The 12,419-nt window shown below is 39.8% G+C and overlaps 1 protein-coding gene across 2 annotated transcripts in view; it reads left to right on the top strand.

Annotated features, from left to right (window-relative positions):
- Nucleotides 1–485: 485 nt before the first annotated feature.
- ZFC3H1 (zinc finger, C3H1-type containing) overlaps nucleotides 486–12,419 on the top strand; it is a 52,852-nt gene continuing 40,918 nt past the window's right edge. Inside the window, exons 1-6 of one of the 2 annotated variants that reach the window (XM_010561781.1) lie at nucleotides 486–900; nucleotides 4,783–5,202; nucleotides 8,127–8,191; nucleotides 8,452–8,650; nucleotides 8,845–9,071; nucleotides 10,681–10,804. In XM_010561781.1, coding sequence (XP_010560083.1) covers nucleotides 585–900; nucleotides 4,783–5,202; nucleotides 8,127–8,191; nucleotides 8,452–8,650; nucleotides 8,845–9,071; nucleotides 10,681–10,804 — 1,351 coding nt within the window. In that variant the 5' untranslated portion in view covers nucleotides 486–584. The remainder of the gene's footprint in view (nucleotides 901–4,782; nucleotides 5,203–8,126; nucleotides 8,192–8,451; nucleotides 8,651–8,844; nucleotides 9,072–10,680; nucleotides 10,805–12,419) is intronic. The other variant, XM_010561782.1, reaches the window with a different exon arrangement.

Raw genomic sequence — 12,419 nt, 5'->3', positions numbered from 1 at the left:
GCCACCGGCTTTCCCCCACCCCCTTCCCTGACGCGGCCTCGCCACGAGTTGGGAACTACACTACCCAGGATACCCCGCGCCGATCTCGCGAGAGTTCCCGGCGGGCCGGGGCGGGGCAGGGCAGAGGCGGGCAGGCGGGCGGGCGGCGGGGAAGGGGCGAGGCGCGGCGCCGGGCCGCCCTGCGCAGGAAACGAAACCGCCCGAGCGGCTGAGGGGCAGGGCCGCGCTCTGCCTTGGCCGGAGACCGTTCGGTCCTGGGCCCCATGGCGGCCGCGGAGGCGGCTGCCGCTGCTGCTGCCGCGCCTGCGGAGGCGGTGGCGGCGCTGGATCCTAGCGGGCTTTCCCCGAAGGAGGAAGGGGAGCTGGAAGACGGCGAAATCAGCGACGATGACAACAACGGCTTCGGGCCCTGTGGCGGCGGCGGCGGCGGCGAGCCCGGCGGCGGCCTCGTCAGCAGCAGGCCCTACTCGAGGCGCAGGCCGCCTCCCGGCCTCCGCGGGGGCATCTCCCTCTCTTCCTCCTCTTCCTCCTCCTCCTCCTCCGGCCGGCCCTTCCCCCGCTCGCGGCACCAGCCCCCGCCGGAGATGGGGCACCTGCACGGCCACGGCGGGTATCGGCCCAAGGACTCGTTCCGCTCCCACCCGCCGCCCATGCCGGCGCCGCGGATGCCGTCGGGTTCGCATTCCGAGACGGGCCCCCGGCTCTCATTTTGGGAACGCAGTCACAGTGCCTTGGATCGATTCCGCTTCCGAGGCCGGCCCTACAGGGGAGGAGGGCGCTGGGGTAGGAGCCGAGGCAGCGGCGATCGGGGAGGCAACCCTCCGGGGAGGCCGCCCGGAGGGGGAGGCGGTGCCGGATTCGGTGGCAGCCAGGGCTGGAGGGAGCCCTCGCCTCGAAAATGTATCCTTGAGACGTGAGAGGCAGGGGAAGGCGGGGAGGCCGTGCTGCTGGGGTGGGCCTGGGGGTGTTGGTGGCGAGAGCCCCGGGAAGGGCCGGTTTTCCTTCCCGTCCTGGCAGCAGGACTCCCGTAGAGGTAATGGGGCAGGGGGGGTTGCTCCCCTTCCAGTCCCAGGATCTGGCTGGGGCAGCAGGCCCTGCTTCTCGAGGAGAGGCTGCTGGGAAGCCGGATTTACTGCCGTGACCTGGCTTGCGACCTGGCCCATCAGTCCCGTCTAGGGAAAAAGTGTAGCCTGAAACAAAGCCTTAGTCGATCGGATCCCAGGTGGCTGCTTTTCTAGCCCGAAGTGCGAATCTTGTGAAGCAGGGTCAGTCTTTGGTGCGGCAGTTTTAATGTATATAATTAAACTGTCACAGTTGTTAAGCTAAAACCCTAAGCTTGTTAATTTCCCTTATTGGGCAATGAAGGATCCACTGTTTTTTCATATTCGCTTCCAGCCCTTCAGAGGTTCTCACACATAGCTAAAGCTAACTTTAAAGCTAAACCTAAGTTGAACTGGGACTGTGTGCACAGAATGTGGTTTATACTGAAGTTTGGATAACATAGGAAAGCTCTATTTCTCTATAAGGCCATACCCAGCATTCCTTGTAGGATGTTCTCCACTGATCGCTCTTAGAGTTGCTTAGGTGGCTTTTAATAGTGTTCTAATATTTTCTCCTTTTAGGAGTAGGAACTGCAAAAGTGGTGGAACAAGCTCCTCTCAGTGTAACTTAGGGGCTGCCTGGTACTGAAACTTGATGTAACTGTGCTGTTGCCTCACTGAAAATGTAGACGAGTGTAAAAAACACCCTGAGCCAGAGAACTAGTGGTTAAAACCTATTCTCCAGAATCTTAGTGTTTTATTGTCCTCCATACCGATGGTCAAAGGATGTGTGTTCCTTGTTTGACTCTTCTGGTTGATCTCAGGAACAGGAATTTTTCCTACTTGTGCCAGCACTTAAGGCTTTGAAAGCTACTCATTGGATCATTGTGTTACTTTAGATACAATATTATCTATCAGTGTCATTAATTTTTTTTTTAGTGTGGATGGAGTATGTAAACTAGTGATAAAGAGATGCTTTTATTTAATCTGATCTGGTAAAGTTACAGTGTTACTGAAGTCTTCATAAGAAATCTTCGTTCAAGGATCTTATCTCGAGAGGCAGTGAGTGAAGGTGTGATTTGCCTAAGGTCGCACGGTAAGACTGTTCTAGTGCTGAAAATAGATTTTAAATCTCTTAATTTGCAGTGTTGCTCTGAGTACCAGAAAACGGTCACTTTCTGTGTAATGAGTAATTTGCAGGGCAAACTTATTGATCATCCTAAACAGACCTTGCAATGCTTGTTAATACCGATACAGTCTCCTGCTCCCTTTTAATAGAGCATTCAGAAATGGATAATTCCATTTTCAAACCAAAAGCAGAAAATGAGCAAGTCTTCTCCCCTCCCCCAATACTTAAGATGCACTCTTCTGTTTAAACATGATAGAGAAGGTTCTAATACTATTGCTGTTTAATAAGTGACATTCAGTTGTTCATGGATCATACAGTTAAGGAAGGCCCATGATTTTCTCTCAATCTAAGTAATTTTCTGTATTTTTCATATCCTTGCCACCTAAAGGAGTCAATATTACAGTATTCCTAAATATTACAGTACCTCCATGTTGCTAATATTAATGGAGTAGGGGTGTAGTTCATGGGCATGTGACTTCAGAAGAGACCTTCACATCAACTGGTACAAGGAGACTTGTGGCGTGGAGTGGTATTTGGAGTTCCCCCAGGAAAGTGAAATGTTTTAAGTGTCTGCTGAGAGAGAGAGAGATGGCTTTTTCTTCTTTATCTTTGGAACTAGTACTTTGCGCCGTGCTTTGTAGGAGTATATGTGTAAATGGAGTAAATGACACAGTGGAACACTTCAAGAGTTCTTGTTACTTTTCTTTGGGTATTAGCTTTTAATATGCTTTTCTTTTAATTCCCAGCAACTTTGAGCACAAAGCTGTTGCATAGTCATTCTGCAGAAATTCTTGCATGGAGAATTGTGGAATTTTGAGTCTGAAATACAAGACCAAATTATGACTTCCTGTTTCCATTGAATTCTGAGCCCTTCACAGTGTACATATTTCTTCACTTCTAACCCCCCAATTTCTTCAGTTGGTCTCTCTTTTTTTTTGTTGTTGTTGTAGGATGAAGTCTCTTGAATTGATTGAAGAATAACTGTTGTTTTAATGTATATGTGCCTGTCTGTCTTTCATAGCATTCCATGTAGTCTTGCATTCTGTGTGTAGATCCATGTATAAAAAAAATTTCTATGTATGTGAAACACAGAATTTCTGATTAATACCGTTGTGGGAGCTCTAGCAATTGTGTTATCCCGAGCACAAAAAAAATCTCAAAGCTTTGTCTTGTTACCCAACTCTAGATGACTCTACAAGCTATTGAAGTATTTCAATATCAAATAATAGTTAGACTTATTTTTATAAGTGATGTTAAATCTCTTAATTAGCTTCAGACTTTCCTGTGACTCACAAAATCACTAATGTAGTTGTCTTTTTGGACGTAGAAATGTGTTGGAAGTCAATTTGGCAAATACACTTATTACATAATTTGGTGCTATACTGCACACAGCTCTTGGTATTTTCAGCATATTTATAGATTGTTTGATTGCCTGCTGGGATTTTATGTAGTTTATCTTTACTAGTTTCTGCTTTTTGTGCTGACACTTAAGAAAGCATTGTATAGCAGAACATTTCCTGATACTACAGAAGTTGCTTTTGTAGGATACATACCAAGCTTCTTCATACTTACATTAGAAGTTAACATAGTGAAGCATCTGAGTTGTTAATGCACGTTGTGAGCAGAAGACAAATACAAAGTTATCTTCCTCTGGATTCAGTATGCCTGCATTCAGAGGACACCTATTTTAGCTTTTAGTTTTACTCAATTTATTGTTTTAAGAGATGACATTGATGAAAAAGCATTTTGCATAACTGGGTGTGAGTCAGCTGTTATCGCAGCAGGGTTGATACTGAAAGTCAAATGAGTCAAACCTGACTCGGTATCCAAAAAGATTTCCCCTCGAGCATGATTATTTTACAGGATAGTTTAGCTTTTCAAGTGTCAGGTTAAGGTAAGAGGAAGTGAACCTTTAATAATGAGAACTTTTATTCAGGATACAATTGCCTAAGAATATTTGCATTGCCTGCCTTGGACAACATGTTGTCAAGAAAATCTATCCCTTGGGCATGTATAGACAACCTTTTCTGAGTAATTAGTAATTCCCAATCCTCTTTTAGCATTTTTTGAATGTTTTGATTGCAAGGCTTTAGCCACTTTTTTTATTCCCTTCAGTAGTTGATTATTCTCTGCCTTACCTCATTTGTTGAGTTACAGTTACTGCAGTGCATAATTGTATTGTGGCTAGACTTAGAATTTTATGAAAGGATAAAATGAGTGAGAATTAATTTAGCCTATCTTCAATACTTGAGTTACGAACTTTGTAAGTCTGACTGTGATAGGGAACCTTTCCAGCTGTTGTTTCTGGGAGGATGGTGTGAGCAAGAGACAAGACTTCTCAGCAATTCATGAAATTCTTGTCATAAGTAGGATATTTTAAATTGCTGGTTTCAGAAAATGTTTATTTAAGCTGTTAATATATAATAATGGCTACATCTTTTGCATGCTGCTTGTATTTATAAGGGATATTTTTCAAGGTAGCCTTAAGGTAAAATGAAAATATATGAGAATGATCTTAAGTCTGCTTGTCATAATTTAGTCTTCAGTGGTAATATCGCCACTGTTTTAAGGTTATACATGTTCTTGTCTTAGTTTTCTTGACCAGTAATTCAGCCAAAACTTTTGGAAGGTCTCCATCTAGAAAGCAGAACTACTCTTCTAAAAATGAAAACTCTGTAGAAGAAAGTTTTGAGGATCTGCTCTTGAAGTATAAGCAGATACAATTAGAGCTTGAATACATTAATAAAGATGAACGACTGGCTTTGAGCAACAGGGAAGAAAATGAACAACAAGATGATGATAAAACAGCAGACACTGAGGACCAAATAACTGTAGAAAATGACAGTATTACAACGGATGCTATAAAAGAAATATCTCCTGAGGAGAAAAATCCGGTTATAGCCTTTCAGGCATTTGAACTGAAACCTCTCAGACAAAAACTGCCTACTCCAGCTGAGAGGAGCAGGTTAAAAAAAGGCAAAGAAGGAACGAAACAGTCATCGCAAAAATCTGAAGTCACAGAATCTGGCCAAGGTAAGTACTTGTAAAGTTGTTTTAGCTTGTGAAGTTCTTTTTGCTTGCCATTATCTGTCATATTTATTAGGTGCGGGGGAAAACTGTTTTTGTTGTTTTTTTAATTAATGTGTTTTCTTAGACTAACTGATAGTTAAGCATGAGGACAAGACTTGAAGGTTTTAGTTGCTGTTCAGAGCAGAAATCATTGGCTTTCACTGAAAGTTTTTCTTCTGTTTTTCCCATGTTCTTTTTGCAGAAGCAAAATGTGGGGTTTTTAGCTGAAAAGATAACATTTAGAGACATCTTTTTCTGCATTTCATCTTTATGTGCTTCCTTTAGTGTAACAAGCCTTTATGAGATATTTTCACCAGAATTATTTTGGTCATTATTGATATTCATGAATAGTGAAGAAATCATGGGCCAGAAGTAGAAAGGATTTGTAGAAGAAATGTAGCAGAAGGGTAGAATAAGTTTCATGTCCAGGTAGTTCTGGACTGCAAGCCAAAGAGCATAATTGCTCAGATGCATGAAGTAGTTAGTGAGAAACAAGTTATCGTGTCCAGCTGACCTGTGGTAAAAGTCCTTGAACTTACTTTTAAGTCTGCAGCAAAATAAGGCAGCTAGCTTAAGCTTCCTGTTCTGAGGCTTCATCTAGTTCTAATAAGTATTTGCTGTGGTTGAGGGTGTGCTTGTGGATATCACCTGTCATCTTATGTTAGCTAATTTGTCAATGTGTGTAAACTATCAATTTGAGTGGGAAGAGACAAAGTAGTAAATGGATGGGTTAAGACTACAGGTGAGTAATTAGTAGGACTATGAAGAAAGGTAGGACTAGAGCAGTGAAAGTCAGAATGATTTATATGTAACTTCAGAATGAGAATTTAGAAGACAAAGCCTGTAAATAAACCAAAAGAGAAAACTGATAATTAGTGGTTAAACCACCTCATTCTAGGTGTTTTTTCCCCCTTGTCTTTCCCATTAATAAAAAAAAAAGGGAAAAAAATAGATTCTGATATTCTTTAAGAGATAATGCAGTTTTTAATGGGAGACATGAGGAAAAACAACAGATCTTGACCATAGAAGAAAAACCAGTAGCCTGCAGGAAGAGAACATGGCAAGGCAGGAGTAAAAGAGCTATTTAAAAAGCAAAACAGTTTAAAAAAAAAAAAGCCAACTTCAAAACTTAGGAGCACTGAAGTTGAAAATACAGTTCATATGATAGTGAAAAGAGATGCTATAGTATGCACATTAAGAGCATCTTAATTTTTGCACACCACTTAAATGTATGACATAAGAATGGTCTGAAAGCAAACAGATTAAGTGTGAGAGTGACCATTCATGAGAATGTAATACAGGCTTCCAAAGTGGAAAAACCCAGCTGATTTGAGTTACTGCAGATTCATGTGTATCAAGTGAATGTATACTACTTGATTATGCATATATTAGAAAATTAGCAAAATTTGGTTTTCCCATTATATTTATTTTCAAATGGTGTACTGGATGTTTCTCCAGACTTGTTGAAGTTGAACTTAAAACTCAGGGAAGTTTGTGTCTCTTTCAAGAATTAATTCTTCGTGGTTCTGCTGTTCTGACAGGGGCTTCACAGTATTGCCTGCTTTCCTTCCCTCATTGCCCATTAGTCTGTTCTGCCTGTGTTGTCCCCTTCTGGTTTGAAAGAGCATTTTAGTTTGTGTAGTATGTCCCTGCATATGTCTGTCTGCATCACAGAAACTACTGTACCATCCGTGTCTCCCTACTTCCATCCTGTGGACTGAAATTTTAGGATCTTTTCTTAGTGTAATAACCTTTTTGAATTTTCTTTTAGAATACATATGTGTATTAGATATTATTTTTCTTTGTCTTGTATGTGTGCTTCTAAAAAATGCATGCATGTGCAAGCGGGAAGACCTTTAGCGTTTGCTACATGCCATTTTTGTTTAGGTATAAGGTCTTGGTATATTTTAAACTGTGCCTTTCTGAATGTGACTTTGTAAAATGCTAGGAAGGTTAAAAGCTGTATGGAGTGGAAACTTATTTTCTACCAATTTGAATTGTGGGAAGGAATCTCTTTGAAGAAAGGCTAATAATGGAAAATATGTCCAAGCTTCTCTCTAAATGTTTATTTCCTCCTCTGATGCAGATAAATGTATATATGTGTGGTTATATATAAATTATATAATTATAATTTTGCTATCAATTATATTAATAGTTATTAGCTATAATCCTTAAATTATGTAATGATATAATATACAGCATTATGTATATTATATAATAATGTGTATCCGTATACACTATATAATAATGTGTATCCGTATACACTATATAATAAATACAGCTTTTGGGCAGTCCAACAAATTAGTATGTCAACATCTTAATGTTTAGCAGAAAAGTATTACTATTCACTATTCATTTCTGTAGCATAACTCTTTTCTGTTTTCCTTTGGCATGAAATGGAGCAAGTGTGTTCTTACTGCAGCTTTGGGCCTTTATATTTAATTCTGCAAAAGACTGACCAGTTACCCAAAATAGCTGCCAGTGGAATCTGAGATGCTAAGGACAGCAGCTGACGTGACATGTTAGCATAAAATAGATGGCAAGAAGCCTTCTTTTCCCCTTGTCTCCAAATCTTTTTGTCTCCAGAGTTTTTCTCTGCTTCTTGGGGAAGTACGTGTCAACCTTAAGACAGAGAATTATTAAAAAATGACAAATCTTGCCTTAGGCTTATGCCGTCTTGATGATGTGGATTTCATGAGACATGCCAAGTTTATATTAATGTTTGTTAATGTGATCTTATACATACAACTGCCTATTCTGTTTTACAGTATATACCAATGATACTGATAAAATATGTTTGTATGGATTAAATTCTGCACTTCATTTTAATGTATTTCTGTCTCATGAGAAACAACTCACTCAAAAATATGGTATTTTTCTTTTGGCAGGTACAGAAGACAAAGAACAAACATCAGTGCGAAAGCTTAGCAGTTCAGATGTTACATCTGAAAAGGTGAGAAAGTATTCCTCCGTAGATGAGGCATAATTGCATTATGATACTCTGATGGCTTTTCCAAATTGCAGTCCTGAAATATTTCAGTAATAGAAACAGTCCAGTCTTAAGGAATGACACTTAAGAGTACAGTAGGATTTTTAAGCTTTCTCGTGGTAAAAATTTTGGCACAGACTTCAAAATACTTTTTCAAAATAGTTTTAGTTATTAAATGATGTTTCTTGACTTTGTCTTACCCTTTCTTCTCTTTTTTTCTCAAGAAGCTGCTTGATGATGAGGAGGAGATGTCTGAATTGCAACTTAGGCTTCTTGCACTTCAGTCTGCTAGTAAAAAATGGCAGCAAAAAGAGCAACAGGTGATGAAGGAAAGCAAGGAAAAATTAACAAAAACGAAAAGTGTAACACAGAAAGTCAAAGCCAGTACAAAAGCACATTCAACAAAAAAACCTAGTGCTACAGGTAATAAGTTTAACGTTACTGAAATGGCTATCAATGGCATGACCTCTGAAATGAAAAAAAAATAGTATGTTTTGTGAAACATTGGGCAATGAGCCTTTAATCCTTCTAAAACCCCATACATCTACTCAAAGCTCTAGGATTAGGGGGAACCATTTAGGTAAGGTGCAGTTAATCATGTATCTTTTTATTTAAAGCCAAGCAGGCTTTGAGGAAACAACAGACGAAGACGTCAAAAAAGATGCAGCAGCAAAAGGAACAAGACAGGCGTCAGAAAGAGGAGGACCAGAGGAAACAAGAAGAGGAAGAGGAGAGAAGAAAGAGAGAAGAAGAAATCAGAAAAATTAGGGACCTCTCAAATCAAGAAGAGCAGTACAATCGATTTATGAAGCTAGTTGGAGGAAAGAGGAGATCAAGAAGCAGGGTAACAAATTTGTTATATGGTGTTCAAGTGTTATATTTGAGATTCATGAGTGATTTCTGTCTTGTCCCTCCTGGTTCTATGTCCCTTCTGCCTCCCCTTAAAAAAAAAAAAGAAAAGGGAAAGAAAAGCTCAACATACTTCAGTGCTTCCAGTGTTTCAATCCCATGCTAGACAGGGATTCCCTTTGGGTTTGGTAAGATCAGTTTTGTACGAATTGTACATTTGCAAGTCAGTGGTAAAGCATTTTCGTCCTAAAGATATTTTGAATGTTGTGATCAAAGAGCAGTCTGTAATTTGACGCAAACCAGTCAATCAAACTTTCTTGGCTTTCTTCTCTTAGATTGCAGTTTTGTCTCCATCTTCAAACTTTTTGTGTCAATACAACTTCAGTGGCCTGCTTCTTTCAAAATACCAGCTGAGGGTTGGTTTCTTTTTAGTATTCTTTAATTTGTCAAGGTACAGAAAATGCTCAGACACAAAAGAGAATTACTTCAGCCTCGTTACAGGATGGCAGTTGTGTCAAATTTATGAAGGAATAGAGTTACTGCAGTAGTCATCATGCTACACTTGTAGACTGTCTTCATTCTCTCACCTTGAGATTAGCAAAAGGCACTTGAATCACTAATGTTCTGTCTCTAAAACATTGATACACTACAGAAAAAATGACTTCATGAATTTTTTCATCATGGAAGCAGTACAGCTGCTGCAGCTAGATGCTTCAAGTGCTTGGAGCTACTGATGCTGTAAGGAGAAATGAAACTGCAACTAAGGGAATTGGGGCTCCCTATCTGAGGTCATGTTATAGAAGAGTGCCATTTATAATAATAATGAGTGGAAAGTTGAGGCTAAAAGTGTTTAACTCTAAACAGTAGAAATTCTAAAAGCTACCAAAATGTCTATTGCATGTCTTTGAAAGATACAAATTGAGGAGTCTAAGAAGTCATATTTACCTGTTCTCCATATTTTCAGTGTTCACTGAACATTGTTTAAAGAATGCCTAAAACTATATGGATGCCAATCAATCTGATTTATTAGTTGACAGTCTCTGGGGATGTTTCAGTGTGGTATGTGGCTTCTTTGGGACAATAAAAGGATTCTGCATCTGAGACATCAGTCTTGGAACAATCAGAACATGTTTCACCTAAACACACCTTTGTCATGATGAAGATTATCCTAGTGCAATTTTGTGGTGTTTGTAACAAGGGTAGTTCAAGTGCTCTTGGTAATTGCCATGGCAGATTAACAGAAATAATAAAGCATTTAATTCTCTTCAGGTGTTTCAGCAATATATAACCATGGCAATTTACTAGATACATAATGACCTAATAGGTGTTTAAAAATTGCTTCTGTGTATCATGACAACCCCCCACCCCCAAAGAGATCCGGTTTTAAAACTGCCTGTTAATTTGTGAAGTCACTACCTGCAATGGATTTGATTAAAAGGTAATCTTCAGTTTGCTCTTTTTGTATAAGCTAAGTAAATTGCATTTATAAAGCAATTAGAAGTCAAAATTATGAGGGCCTGTTTCTAAAATTTACTTTTAATTGGTTTGCTCTAAACGAATAACATAAGACCGACTAAATAAAATACACTTTTTTGTGTGTTTAGTCTTCAGATACGGACTTGAGATGGTCTTTGGATAAGCAGTCTACAGATAGTGCAGGAGGCATATATCAGTATGATAATTATGATGAAGTTGCTATGGATACAGATAGTGAAACTAACTCTCCAGGTAAGACTTATTTACAGTTTTCTTATATGGCGATTGGTAAAAATAGTTAAGAAGTAAGAAATGAGCTATCCTTTTAGAAGGAAAGTCTGTCTTTTGAGATGTGGCAGTCATAGAACTAACATTTTAAGGTGAGCTAATTTTGTCTTGTTTTAATGCTGACTCTTCTCTGTCTCTGCTGTAGTGGTATTTTGAAGGTCTTCAAGGTTATACTGTTCTCATTGCAGTACTGTAGAGTTTGTTCTTTTACATTCTGAAGCAGCTGTGTAGAAAGTAAGGGCCCCAGGGTGTTGACTGGATAGACAGCAACTTTGCAAAAAAGGGCCTGGGAGTCCCAATGAACATTAGGTGAAATGTGAGTCAGCAGTGTGGCTTTGGGTGATAAAGGCGAACTGCAGCCTGGGTTGTAGCGCTGTGACTATAATGAGTGGGTTGTTGGAGGGGGCTGTTAAACACTGACGAGACTGCATCAGTTTTCTGGTTTCATGGTAGGAGAAAGATAGTGATGTACTAGAAGGAGTCTAGCAAAGGACCTTTTTGACTAAGGGAGACTGTTTCAGGCCTGTTTTTCATGAAGTTTGTTGGTGACTGGAGCACTTGATTTAGAGAAAGAGACTGGGAGAGCTGAGTTTGTGCTGAGAAGGCTAAAGAAGGCTTTTGCTGCTGTCTTCAACTACGTAGTGGGCATAGATAAGACAGAGCCGAACTCTTTTGCAGAGTGTGCAACAGGATAAGAGGCAACACTTAAATTGTAACAAAATAAATTCTGGTTAGATACAAGAGAAAACTTCCACACAGGATGGTTAAACACTAGAACAGATTAACTGGAAACGTTGTGGAATCTCCATCCTGAGGTATATTTGGAACTTGACTTGACAAGGCCTTTAGCAACCTGGCTTTGGGGCAGCCCTGCTTTGAGCACCTGTGCTGGAGCATATGCCTTCCAGAGGTCTCTTCTAGCCTAAGTCATTTATTGACTCTGAGTTTGAGGTGCATTTAAGGTATTTATCTTGTTCCATCTCAACGTGTGCAGTGTTGAGAAAGCTTCATTAGACATACTATTTTATTGGCCATTTTTATTATCTTGCTTTTCATCTTCCATCCTTTTTTTATCATTTCTTGTCAGCCTTCCTTATAAATCAGTTTGCTAAAATACTGCATGTGGTGTTTTGGACATGTAAGCTACATGAATCTTCTCTTGATGAAGCATCTCAAGCTCTAGTTTTATGTTTTATAATTCAGTATCAGCTGTGCATTTGGTCTGCTTCTGTCCTAGTTTGTATTGTATTTTTGGTAGCCAGTAATCAGGACACTCCGAGATACATAGTTTAAGAAGGTTGATTCTTGCAAATTAAATCAAATATGAGGGCTGAACCATTTGGAATCATTACCTTAGTAGTACTATTTGGCTGTACTTGCATTTTGTATGTAAAATAGAAAAAGGACAGGTAACTACTCTTTTTGTGTACATATATGTAAGAGGTAAATGCACTGTGTGTCTGGTGTTACCTTTCAAATTGGGGCATAGTAAAAACATTTGTTGTCTCCTTCTGCTGCATTAAATCAGTTGAAGTATAAGCATGAGATGGTGTTTAGTAATTACCTGCCAGATTTCTTA

This window comes from Haliaeetus leucocephalus, unplaced genomic scaffold (assembly GCF_000737465.1).
Source record: "Haliaeetus leucocephalus isolate CR32 unplaced genomic scaffold, Haliaeetus_leucocephalus-4.0 Scaffold151, whole genome shotgun sequence".
Lineage (NCBI taxonomy): Eukaryota > Metazoa > Chordata > Aves > Accipitriformes > Accipitridae > Haliaeetus > Haliaeetus leucocephalus.
Note: the sequence above shows the minus strand (reverse complement) of the source record. Positions and strands in the feature narration are given on the sequence as shown.